Source organism: Cryptotermes secundus, unplaced genomic scaffold, assembly GCF_002891405.2.
Source record: "Cryptotermes secundus unplaced genomic scaffold, Csec_1.0 scaffold407, whole genome shotgun sequence".
NCBI lineage: Eukaryota > Metazoa > Arthropoda > Insecta > Blattodea > Kalotermitidae > Cryptotermes > Cryptotermes secundus.
The window spans coordinates 1,957,392-1,970,240 of NW_019741981.1; the positions used below are offsets into that span (position 1 = coordinate 1,957,392).

Consider the following 12,849-nt stretch of genomic DNA (forward strand, 5'->3'; position numbering starts at 1 on the left):
CAGGAAGGTCGCAGGTTAAAGTCCTGATGAGGTGGATTTTTTTTTCAGTTTACTTAATCCTTCCAGCCATACTATGACCCTGGGGGTCAACTCAGCCTCTAACAGAAATGAGTACCAGGAATCATCCTGGGGAGTAAAAGGTGGCTGGTGCATAAGGCTGACAACCTCACTGCGATCTGTGAGCCGAATGTCTAGAAAAAATGTGGGAATCTCGACATCTCACAACCCTATGGGCCTTCACAGCCTGTTACAGGGATAGCTTTTTCTTTGAAGTGGCAGTAAGGTTTTCAGCCTTATGTGCTGGCCATCATTTATGGCCCAGGAAGATTCCTAGTACTTATTTCTGTTAGACGCTGAGTCAACCCCAGGGCCATAGTGCTGCTAGAAGGAGTAGGTCAATTGAAAAATCCACCTCATCAGGACTTGAACCTTTACCTTCCAGCTTGTAGCATAGTGCCTCAACCAACTACTGCTACCAAGCAGTGTGCAAATTAATTGAGACAAGGATTTATTGAAGTAAAATTCAAGTTCTGTTGGTTGCAGATAGTCAAAACTGGGTTGTTTACTTCAGGTTCCTGTGAAAGTGTGACCTTGACTAATAGGAATGGGTTCTCATGGGAAAGGTTGCCACTTCATCAGTTGACAGCTTGTGTCTTTCACAAGTGTGTTCTGATTTTGAACCCTGGGATAATTTTGTTTTTGCGTGTGTGAAAATGGACATTACTCCAAAGAAATGGGCAAAAATTATTTCTCTTAATGAACACACGTCAATGACTGTCAAGCATTTCCTCTGTTGTTGGTGCGGGAAAATGAGTGTGTCAAGAAATTGTTGTGCATACAAGCATTCTGGATCACTTTCTCCACACAGAAAAGGAAAATGCGGAAGAAAACGAAAACCACTCCTCGTACTGAACAGCTTCTATTGAAAAACAGTAGGTTACATCCAACAATGAAAAATTAGGACCTTCAGAGATTTATTGCTTTCAGGGATTGACACTGATGCTTCAAGTGTATGGTGTAGGCTTCTTGAAGTTGGGTGGAAGGCAAGAAATCCAATCAAAGCAATTGTTTTGACACATACTATGAAGCAGAAACTGTTGGCATGGGCAAATAAGTATAGATTGTGAACAACTGATGACTAGTAGAAGGTGGCTTTTGGTGATGAATCACATTTTTTGTTTAAGGTTACAGAGCAAGTGTTGTCACACAAAGCAGTGATGAACCAGTGAGAGCAGAGCATCTTCAGCAGGCTGTAAACTGGTTGAGTAGTGTTGTGCCCCAGGTTATTAACGGGTATGCTTTGTCTTAACAAGGGGTCAAATTTATGTTTTATTAATTAGAAAATAATTATAAGTTTTATAAATTTAAATACGTTGGGTGAACCACAAGTTGGAAACCCGCCGGAAGCCAGAGTTGAGATGCTGTACATTCTTTAATCATCCGGTGTCAGTTGTACAGTCTATAGAAATTGCTGACAAATTAAGTGACGACACGAGGCAAGTCTTGCCACCGTACAGTTGCCAACCTAAGGGGTTTAGCATGAGCAGCTTTTCGTGATGTTGAATTTTGAGGGGCTCAGACGGGAAGAGCCGCAAACACTCTGATTTTAAGAGTCGCTCAGAACAGTCACATGGTAGGAAAGAGACGCGATGAAGTCAGATGTCTTCCTCTTTTGTGAGTGTGAGTACTTGCCTGTGTTTGGATCACTGATGGTTGTCAATATATGATTCTGGTTCAATGATTTTGGTTGGTTAATGGGTTCTTAGGATAAAATTGGTTAAACTATTTTAGTGTATAAACCTTGGAGTGTAACCATGATGGTTTAGATACCAGTATCTGGTGTAGTAATTAAGTTTGGATGCTAACCATTTGTATTTCTACTGGCATGTTGGTTTGAGGTTTTAGATAATGCTAATCATGTGAGTTTGGTGATTTAAAGAAATAGGAAAGTGCTCGTGCATTTGAATGTTTTGTTCGTCAACATTTATGCAATTGTTACATATAAAATGATAGAATCTTGTATGAAAAGGCATATGATCTTGGCTATCACATTTCTAGGAAGACTGACTTTGCTGGTTCTTTTTGTGGAAAGTAACTGGACTTCGGGTAATGGCAGAAACCATCTAGCAGTAGTGGTCAAGAATTCACGTAATGAGAATAATTGCTGGCTGTATGAAGATTCTGAAATAGTAGAAGCATGTCATCCTTGCACCGAGTTTGAAATTACAAGTAAGGTGTTGGTGTGTGTGTTCCTACACATTTCAAAGAAACCTTATCCTGCAAGTTGTCTGGGGAAGTTGTAAGTAGAAGATGCGATAAAGTGACATGGTTGGAAGAACGCAATTTCTGGCTGTTTGAAAGGTTACTGTTTATAGTGGGTGTTACTTCAACAACTTTTGTGTTCACACGCCAGAGAATTTTGGACCATCAGATGTTGAGAATAATTCAGGGACAGCCAGTGATGTATAAGCTAGTCCTTGGAAGTGGGTTAAAAATCATGCAGATTTAAACTAGAGTTTTAAAATTACAAATCTGTGAGTAGTCACAAAAAAACTAGTACAAGTGAACTGTAGAGAGAAATTATTTGAAATTATAGGTTCTTATGACAAAGACTTGTATTATCAGAACCAGTGGGAGGTTTCATTGCAGTCCCATTGGAGACATTGATTACATTATTTACTTTGAAATATTGTAGACAGAAAATTATTTGACATTTGTTCTGAAGTCTGGCCATAAGCCATCATTTAATGTTAAGATATAAATTTTGTTTTGAGAAAGAAATACAAAGTGTTGGTTTGTGTCATTTAGGTTTAGCATATTATGGACAGTTAAATTATAGGAAGTGTAAAATGGGTATAGTCGAAGGTTGTGTATGAGTTGATAGGTTGTTTGATGTACTAGTGGTTTGTTTTATTATATATTACTTTTGTTGTTGTTTTGAGAACTCGAGTTATTTGTGGATCCCCCTAGTGCAGCATGTTTTTCGCCACACAGGTTAAGAATTATCTACGAACGTCTGATAGGGTGCGAGTACAGTCACTGACCCCTATCAGGGCACAACAGATTGGTGGCTGCGGTAAGATAGAAGAAGAAATTTTAGTGGCACAACAGTAGATGCCACATGTCCAGGAAGTCATTTTAGCAAAAGGGGGACTCATTTCTTACCAAAATTATGTGAGAATTGTATCTGAAGGTTTAGATTAAACAAATGTCAATGAACAGGAATGGCCTCCACATATGGCATGTGTGGGTTTAGTTTCTTTTTTGTGAGGAACATGTGAAAACAGCCAGCATACAGATTAATAATAGCCTATAAAATCAGCTGAGCAATGGATTGAAAATCTTCCAAATTCTTCCACAAGAACTGGATACTTTAATTCAAGTCACGGGTTATGTTGGTCTTCTTGCTTATTCCTAGATCTTCCTATTTTCCTTTTCGTCTCAGGGCATGCATACATTATAAAGCCCCAGTCATCTACCCCCCCCCCCTTGTTTTACTTCATGATGCATTGAATGCCTTAGACTATGTAGTGTTGAATGGTAGGATGACTGGTCAATGAGGAAATGGCAAGAATTTGCACAAAAGCAGCAGTGACCTAAGTGAGGACTACCCAAGCACATGCTTCCGGGGACTGAGGAAATCCATGAAAAAGCTGTCAGGATAGATTTAAACAGAGCACCTCTTAGATCATTCTCTCATAAATCTCTTCCCATTCAAATTTTTAAGGAATTATGCTGGTTAGAATATACACAGTTTAACTTTTTTTTCCCCATAACCCATCCCCCCCCCAAAAAAAATTATGCAGCAATGTGTGTAATTTTCCTAAAAATTTCTACAGATTTCCCAGTCCCATATTACAAGCCTAATGCTGGTTAAGCCAATGCAAAGGCTGCCTTCTACACACTTTCACACAAGTCTCAATTTGAGCATTTTATAGCTTTCTCTTCATGTAGTGAAGATTTTCCCAACCCCTTTTTACATGTAGTTCTAGTTGTCCATGCTAGATTTCACATTCAGTCAAATGACTTGTGATGCAAAGACATATAAAAGAAAAAGATTTTGAATCATCCACCTCCTTTATTGTTTTTTCACAAGTATGGAAGTAAATCCATTTCAACAACAACAAAATAATTATTTGCAATTGTTTGTTTAGAAGCTCAGCCTATGTTCTTTATCTGTACTGCATATTACAGAGTAAGTTAAAAAAAAGTGTTTTTGTGTCAAGTCTGTCAATATTCATTTTAGGAAAGGTTACATAAATTGTACCATATCAAAGTTTACCACACTTAAGCAGTGGAAGATCTGTGTGGCTGACTTCATATTGACAAATTAATCTCACTGTACATTATGTGGGCAATAATCGAAATTTGTTTAAGAACAGCTACAAAATACAAACATCACAAACTTCCCATATGATGGGAAATTCACCTAAATGGAACTGCAAAATTAACAATTTCAGAATTATTATATCAAAACGTATGGATAAGAAGATAAAAGATTCTGAAACACTGAAAAAGAGTTCACAGTTATATGGATTTTCATAACACTGCAAAACATGTATAGAGCAAAGTTCTCCAAGATTTATTACAACACACTTCTTAACTAAAAACGCTAGGAAGTTAATAAGATAGAAAATGTATTTAAGTAAATTAAAGTTCAACCATTTTCATATTGCTGAAATTCACATGTTACTTTCCAGCTTCACATCTGTACAAAGAAGCAATAGGAAAAAATAAATGCACAAACACTTTGTGCCAAATGATTATACACCTCTGTGCACAAGCCAATGAAAAATTTAACAAGTGAAGCAAAGGTAAATTGTGAATTAACAAAAACTTTCATGTGACTTGGTATTCAATTATTTTGTAGGTGATCAAATGTTGCGCACAGTTCTTCTATTATCTTCAAAATTAAAAGTTTATGAAAATGCACATTACCCACTACAAAGTACCAACCACAGAAGACTTGCACAGGTAAACTCTAAAATTTGCATATTTGATTCTCACTATTTTATACAGAGTAATTAATGTTTTCTTACGCTCCAAAGACTTGGAATACTCAGTATTTGCAATCAGTCAAGTTACATTACACATATACTGCACAATCTCAGTTTCGCTTAAAAAACTCATCAGTCAGGATTACGACATTTTCATCGTCACAAATGAAAGCCGCTGGTTAAAAATCTTTTATAGTCTCTGTACATTTTTTTAAATTGCTTTACAATTCATCGTGGTCATCATGTTCCTGAAACAAAAGAAATTAGAGTAAAAATAATTTATATGAATGAATCACTGCCATTATAATAAGCTTTATATAAATTACTTTCCATCATCGGTATTGTATCTGACTTCATTAAAACCACAGAAGCAAATTACTCGCTGCTTTTGTATCTAAGGTTTCAATATTGACGTAATCCACAAATACTGAAGAACAATTTGACCAGACACAGAATAAATGAAATTCCCATGCATAATATAACACTGTCCTGTAATGTAAGTCTTGAGTAAAGAAAGGCAGTTTCCTAGTACACTACTTTGTTTGATTTGAATCACAATATACATGTCAATTATACAGATTAAAATAATCTGACACATCTGTGTACGCACGTTTGTGTCCAAATCTTATTTATCATTTCTTTTGGTAAGCTATTTTCCTTAACTCATTTAAACAGTATTCAAGAAACCTGTCATCATTAATGATGAATATGAAGAACTGAGATGAAAATATTTATCAGACATTATTTTACAGCTGCAGTTAATCCCCACCCCNAACAACTGTCTTTTCAAACAAGTTCATACCTCTCCAGGTTCTACATCCCCTGCATCTGTTGAATCATCATCGTCATCATCGTCGTCGTCTTCATCATCTTCTTCTTCATTTTCTTTAATTGATTTCGCTTCTTCCTCACGCTTCTTCCTTTCCTCCTCATCCTGAGCTTCTTTCACCTTCTTCTCCCCCTCCTTCCAGCACAAATTAAATTTTTACAATAATGAATCATATATTAAATCACTGTATAACTATTTGACTCTGTTTAAGTTCCTGGGCTAAAACAGCAATGATACTGTTTGATAAGTGACCAAAAATTCTTGTACGCAAAATCGGTACAGAAATGAAACCTGTATTTTGCTTGCTTCAATTAAACAAAACAAAGTTCATATACTGGTACAAAAAATGAAAAATGTATATTGACGAAATGTACATAGGAATATTTGGTGAAGACTTCAAAATAGATCTTATCACTTTCATAAATAATTTAATCCAAGGGCACAGGCAGTTGTATAGGAGAAATATTATATCTCAGTATCATATTGTGTGTGTGAAATTCCTCCATGTTATTCTGTCACAACAGAAAATATAGATACACCTTACATTCATCAGTTATTACATGCTTCAGCCCACTGAGGCATCATCAGGTGCCTGACTTGTTACATTTACCTGTATCTCTCTGCTACTATTCGTTACATTAGCCAGTGTTTACTTATTGGAATACTGTTTTTTTAGTAATACTGTCATGTATTTATGTGCGACTACTGATGGGGTGTATTGGTGGAAGGGTTTATTGACCACACGTATACGCCATTCAGAACTACACTTTACAGATCACTAACCCACACAGACTAGTTAAGTGTCCTCAGTCTGTTGCAGTCTCCACTAGACATTCCCTGCCAACGGCTTCTACCAGTGGAGATTCTTCAGTTTCCTGCACTCAGGTCCTCTTGTTACAGCTGCCAGTGCAGAACTCATCAACTGACAATTCAACTAACTCGGTCCCAGGTTGGTGGCCATTTCACACCCACCCAATTCTCTCTCACCCACCTGCTACTTCACACCACTTCACTCAACTAACAGATTACAACTGATTAAAGCTTGGCAGGTGTCCTTGTTATATAATCCCAGGGCGAACCCTTAGGAAACACTGCCTCCAACAATCCTATTGTCATAGACAGCAGTCTAGCATAGGCTGGATATCATTTCCACAAGAATGTTTACTGAGCCATCGTTTAGAAACAGGTGCTTATCTGCCTACTGCACAGCAACGGCTGTACTCCTCTGTTTCGAGGTCTCTACCCAGCAATGGGTCTATATGCCAGAATATGTAATGCCATTATATACAAACATTAAATTAAACATATATAAAAGGTTTTCTTATGTTGTGTTTGGGAGTGGTAGTTCTGTGTAGATATGTCTCTTCTGCCGATGTATTTCTTTGAGAATTCATTCTTGTCTTGTATAGATGTAGTAAGTGCTTTGTTGGCTTATGGGTATGTGATTGCATTTTCATCTCATGTTCCTTGTATCTGGGAGAAATGCTGTGTCTTGTATGTGGTGGTTGTGAATGTGTGGCTGCATTTCAGTTCTGTTGCTTACTGTATCAAAGAAGTATAAGATACACGATTACAGATTCTGTTATACCATTTACATATACCGTACCGTGATCCAATCATATACCCATTTATATACTGTAAAATTCCTGGTTGTCTGGTATCCAGGCATCCTCAATTTTCATGCCACCAACAAAAATTTCAAAGAAAATTTTCCACTGTTACAGACTTGTTCAAAAACAAATGTGTGCTGCACATGTTCACCTGCAATGTGGTGGTTCCCTCACTCACCACTGGCAGTTCTACCCATTGTCTTCCCCCGTGCAGGTTATCATCACAATGGAGGTTAGTTAAATTTATGATTGTGTCACAGCATTATGTATCTGAAATCTTTAACCATCAATTTTCTATACTGACTAGGAAGGCTTCTTTCTCAATGTGCAGTAGTATGTAGAGAGAATGAAGTGAGAATTCAGAGTGCAGGTTCCATATTTTCTAAGAGGATTCCCTCCAGGCCATACCGAGTTACCTGCCAGCTCTGGCCAGTTACAAATGTATACCAGTGTATTTTTATTGGTGCGCTATGGGATACTTACAAAGGTAGGCTTCCAGACATCCTCTCCAACTTTCTTGGCATATTCAGGGTCATCTGTTATAAGCACATTATCAAAGATTGTTCCTGATTTCACCTGCCACAAATCAAAGCCAATACCACAGATTTCATCCCGCTTATACAACTGAGGATCTGGTGAGTATTCTGGATTGTCAATTTCAGGATGGATCCATGGACCCTGCAACAACCAATGAACATATTACATTTGTAGCATAAACAAATGATGTGTGTAAGAACTGTCTACCAAATACTGGCACTTTAAAAAAATTTAAATTTTGCAAACATGTTAATCACTTTGTAAGATTTGAGGTTTTCACGGCGGTGACTATGAAGAAAGCAGTCTTCTGGGATGTGGCACCGTGTAGATATGGTGTTAACCAACGTTTCGGAGGAACGTATCGCCTCCATCTTCAGGGTAGAAGGAAAAATAAGAAATCCACAAGTGAAGAGACTGTGAGAACCAGTACAAGCAGTCTGCTTGTACTGGTTCTTATTTTTCCTTCTACCCTGAAGATGGAGGTGATACGTTCCTCCAAAATGTCAGTTAACACCATATCTACATGGTGCCACATCACAGGAGACTGCTTTCTTCATGTTAATCACTTATTTTCCCCATATAAACACGCAACAATCAATCATCAATGAACTCGGGTTACTGGAAATTTCAGTTCAACACACAAGAATAACAGTTGTAACTACCAATGTAACAAAATCAACAACTTGAACACAACAGGTTTCCACATCACAGAATATTGCTATTTACTGCTCAACACTTAACACTGAATACTATGCATGACTGAAACAGCAGAAGCAGCAACAATATTAACCATCTCCCCATCCTATTGTGCCAGACTACTTCTGGGCTTACCCTATTGAGGAGAGGCAGCACAGTCAGTACAGTAACTATGCTAGGCACTCTAGAACCACAGAATTGGGATTCAATTCCTGGCAGGGACAGATATTCATATCTTTATAGCATCCAGACCATCTCTGAGGCCCACCCAGCCTAATATTCAATATATATAAGGAGATCCTTCCCTGAAGATAGAGCACCCATGGTGCAAAACTGTCCACTCACTCTGTTTACTTCTATATGCTGAGCTATATATCCACTCCCCCCATACCTCATCACAGGATATTTAAATAATTATGCACAGGGAAAATTTTACTTTTACTTAAAATAAAAAAAAAATACAAATAAGATACAAAGTGGAGGAGATATGTGATGAGAACACTGGCCCCACATATACAGTATTACTAACAATGGCACTATGAGATGGGAAAGAAAATAAAAATGCTTTCGAGTATGAAGGCAGGAAATTTTCATAGCTTTCAGGGCAGAAGAAAGTGAAATTAACACAGAGAACTGCCAAATGACAATTATAATATATTCCTGATTATTCATGGGATTATTATCTGCTTTCGTACGTTATACATCTGCAGTTTTCTTTTATTCGGAGCAGTATACACAACTTTAACTCTCCTCAATATGTGTTTCTAACACTATTTCAATTTTATGTGCTTCCTTGATTATGCTCTGATGTAATAAGTATGCATTGCAACATTTTGCCATATTATATGCAGTCTGTATGTTTACAGCTAAGAGTGCAGTCAGTATTTTTAATAATATGCCAGTACCTTGTAATTGGGGTTGTCAATCTGTTTTGGTTTCCATTCTCCCTTGTATTCTGGGTTATCGATCATAGGCGGCTCCCATTCACCATCCATTTCATCATCCCAGTCCTCAGGCTTACTGGCATCAGGATCGGGAATATGCTCTGGCTTATCCCAGTCTTCTGGCTTCTTGTCATCTGGATCATCAATAGTCGCCTTGTCATCCCAGTCACTGGGTTTCTTAGCTTCAGGATCTTTTATTTTCTTGGAGGGAAGAAAGTTCCAGTCAGCTTCCAAATCCCCGGATTCTACCTTCTCGTTGTCAATCAGAACCTAAATCATGACAAATCACACCACTGTGAGAAACTGTTATAACACTTGCTTGAAATGTAAAACTTGCTGAATGGAAGGGTGGTACAGTTTGTATACTGAACCCGATATTGTAATATGCACTAAGAGAATAAAATATTAGCTTCTTAAAAACAACACTGAAGTGGAACTGGGGTGACCACATAAAATGACTATTTCAAACACTTCAGCTAATTTTGGGTGAAGGCATCTGAAATTCAAGAAGTTTTATAATATTCAGGTAAATAATGACTTTATTAGTTTACAAGAATATTTAAACTTCAACAATGTGTAATTCTCTCTTTCAGGGGTTTATGCATCTAAATCAAATGATAGAATCTTACCTCATACGTATTGTCTGGCTTAACAATCAGCGTATACAGATGTGTATAAACATCATCCTTGCAGCGAATATCCTTGTTAATAAGGAGATTCTTGCCCTTGTAACTAAATATGACATGAACTTTCTTTGTTCCTGGCCCACAAATGTCGGGCCCAAACATAATTTCATATGGCGTTTCTCCATGCATGTCTTTTGGATCCAACTTGCAGTCAAAGATTTTTGCATATCCACCTCCACAATCAATATTCTGTTCATGTTTCACTGAGAACTGAATAACTAAAGGTTTATCCTTATTGCTAAATGGTTTGAATTTGGTGGACAATGCATAAAATCTAGCATCTTGTGATGTCTGTATACCTGAAAAGAAGAAAACTTGTTTATCCATATGTAACCACTTGTCTAAACACCGTGTATACTGTGCAATAAGCTCTCATACAGAAATACTGAAATCTTTAATTTATCTTAATACCTACTGTTATGGCTTTGTGTCCAAACACAAAGCCATAACAATAAATACACAGCGTAATCAACTCTGTTCTTCCTGCAAATTACCAAGTAGATTAGGTGAAACCACCTAGATGCTCTTCCAGTTTAGTAAGGCTGTGGTGATACAAGCTGCTGGTGGTCTAAAAAGTAATAACTTCATTAGAATCCCATCACACTCATTTCAGCACCTATATTGCATTTTGTCGTTGGACTACTATGTGAGATGTGATCAAAAGTAATGAAACTGAATTCATTTGTCAGGTAAATTGCACTGCACAGATATGTGGCCATAATGAACATATCCTGATATGATAATGCAAGTCCAAGTGTGATTACAGCCATTTAACTATCTTATTGTTTGCGGTTAGCATTTAAATTCTGTGTATTAGTCACACAGGATTAATAATGTCACAGAACAATGATCTGCAATATTTTTTAATGGGAAGACTGGAAAGATGGTAACAAATTTATCAACCGATGCAAACAGCACTTAGAAATGCAATAATTAGCCAAAGTGTTTGGATGCTTCCTACACTTTAAAGGATATGTTGAAAACAAGAGGCTTTCTAGTTGTCTTTCAGCTGCTACACAATCCTTATACAACTGCTTAGGAGCAGAAAGGACAATGATATTCTGTGGCTTCACACTTCCTTGATTATGCTGAAAATGATGAACACTTCTTAAAAGAATATTACAACCAGTGATGAAACATTCGCCTACTATTACTTACACAAACAAACATTAGAGATGGGCCTAACTGCTGGCTCTTGCACCATGACCTTAAATGATCTATTGTACATACTCCTCAATTTTACCCCCTCACCTATCCTACATTTCGAATGAAGCGTAGGATTTTACTTACAGGGGTATCATGATAGTTGTCTGGTTCCAAAAAATAATGGCCCAGGTGACAAAATCTTAAATAAGCTATTGTCTCACATTCGCATAGGATGTGTATGGCTGATTCATGTTTTTTTAGCACCTTTCACAAATTTGGCTGTCAATCTCATTTTTATAAGCAGACATTTTGTCAGTTGGTCTGCAGTTTTGTTACCAACAATACCCTTGTGACCTGGCACCCACACTGGCTTAACTCTGTTATGTTTGGTCAGGATGTATTGATGGCAGTCCCAAACCAATTTTTAGTTAATCTTGTAATTGCCATGGGTTATCTTTCCAATATGTATAGTATTTTAGTTTTCACATACTGAGTCCGAATATTTTCCATCAGGTTTCATAAGCTTAACTGCCTAAATATAACATTTATACAAAAACTGTTAACATAATATAAGTGGGGGGGGGGGCGGTACAGACTTTCTGGCTAAATAATGCCGATGAAGCTATGGGCTCTCGATGAATGTCTGCTTCAAAAGTTTTAGTGGCAGGGCACAAAATATGCATCTTCAGGCCACACAATGAAGTACCAAAGAGTCTTTCAAATCTAGACAAAATTAGTATACACGCAGCTGTGCTATTTGATGGGTGCTGAGGCCAGTATCATACTCCAACCAAAAATGTACATGCAGATGTTGAATGTCTTATATAAATAAATGTCTGTATACATGTTTTATAGCTAAATACGTATCATTTCCTAAATACGCACCTTTGTCGTTTTCAGCATCGTTAAAGAATTTTCCATTAGACCGAACGAATTTGCCAAATTCCTTCCCTGGATGCTCAGAATACACCCAATTATTCTCCCAGGAATCTGAAATGTTTACAATTCGTGTTTATTTAATTTGTACGTATAAATAGTGGTAATAATGACTCTTAGATAATACTTATGAACACAGTCTAGTACCAAATATATACGTGGACTGCCCTATCCAGGATGCGGCTAAATGTCATACATGAATAATACAACTGGAAATGCCTACCGTCCAGGAATTTCTCTTCAAAATAAACTTCTGCATTTACTACAGAGTATGCCATAAAGGCACACAGACTTAGGAAATACAGCATTTTGTTGTGGAACAGAAACTCACACAACCGGCCACACTCACACACAAAACCTGACGAAGTAACACCGGCACAACGGGCACAACCAAGAGTTCCGATGCAACGCAGTAGACAGACAGATGGAATACTGCTATTGGTTCATTCATTTCAGCCAATCAATGCC

General features: G+C 37.3%; 1 protein-coding gene and 1 long non-coding RNA gene across 2 annotated transcripts; one reads left to right on the forward strand and one right to left on the reverse strand.

The window, feature by feature from the left end:
* Nucleotides 1-411: 411 nt before the first annotated feature.
* LOC117282976 lies at nucleotides 412-4,434 on the forward strand. Its single transcript, XR_004513958.1, has 2 exons — nucleotides 412-1,293; nucleotides 2,059-4,434. It is a non-coding gene; the product is annotated as an uncharacterized LOC117282976 (long non-coding RNA).
* Nucleotides 4,150-12,803, reverse strand: LOC111872926 (calreticulin). The gene is made up of 7 exons (XM_023867218.2): nucleotides 12,605-12,803; nucleotides 12,331-12,435; nucleotides 10,243-10,598; nucleotides 9,575-9,883; nucleotides 7,920-8,114; nucleotides 5,800-5,961; nucleotides 4,150-5,245 (listed from the first exon to the last, which is right to left on the reverse strand). Exons 1-7 carry the CDS (start codon nucleotides 12,687-12,689, stop codon nucleotides 5,219-5,221), a joined length of 1,239 nt encoding a protein of 412 aa, XP_023722986.1. The 5' UTR covers nucleotides 12,690-12,803; the 3' UTR covers nucleotides 4,150-5,218.
* Nucleotides 12,804-12,849: the final 46 nt, after the last annotated feature.

Coding starts and splice junctions, on each gene's coding strand:
- LOC111872926 (XM_023867218.2), bottom strand. CDS start 12,689: ATGCTGTATTTCCTAAGTCTGTGTGCCTTTATGGCATACTCTGTAGTA. Junction 9,884..10,242: donor AGCCAGACAATACGTATGAG/GTAAGATTCTAT, acceptor GTCATGATTTAG/GTTCTGATTGACAACGAGAA. Junction 5,246..5,799: donor GGGATGTAGAACCTGGAGAG/GTATGAACTTGT, acceptor CTTTTGTTTCAG/GAACATGATGACCACGATGA.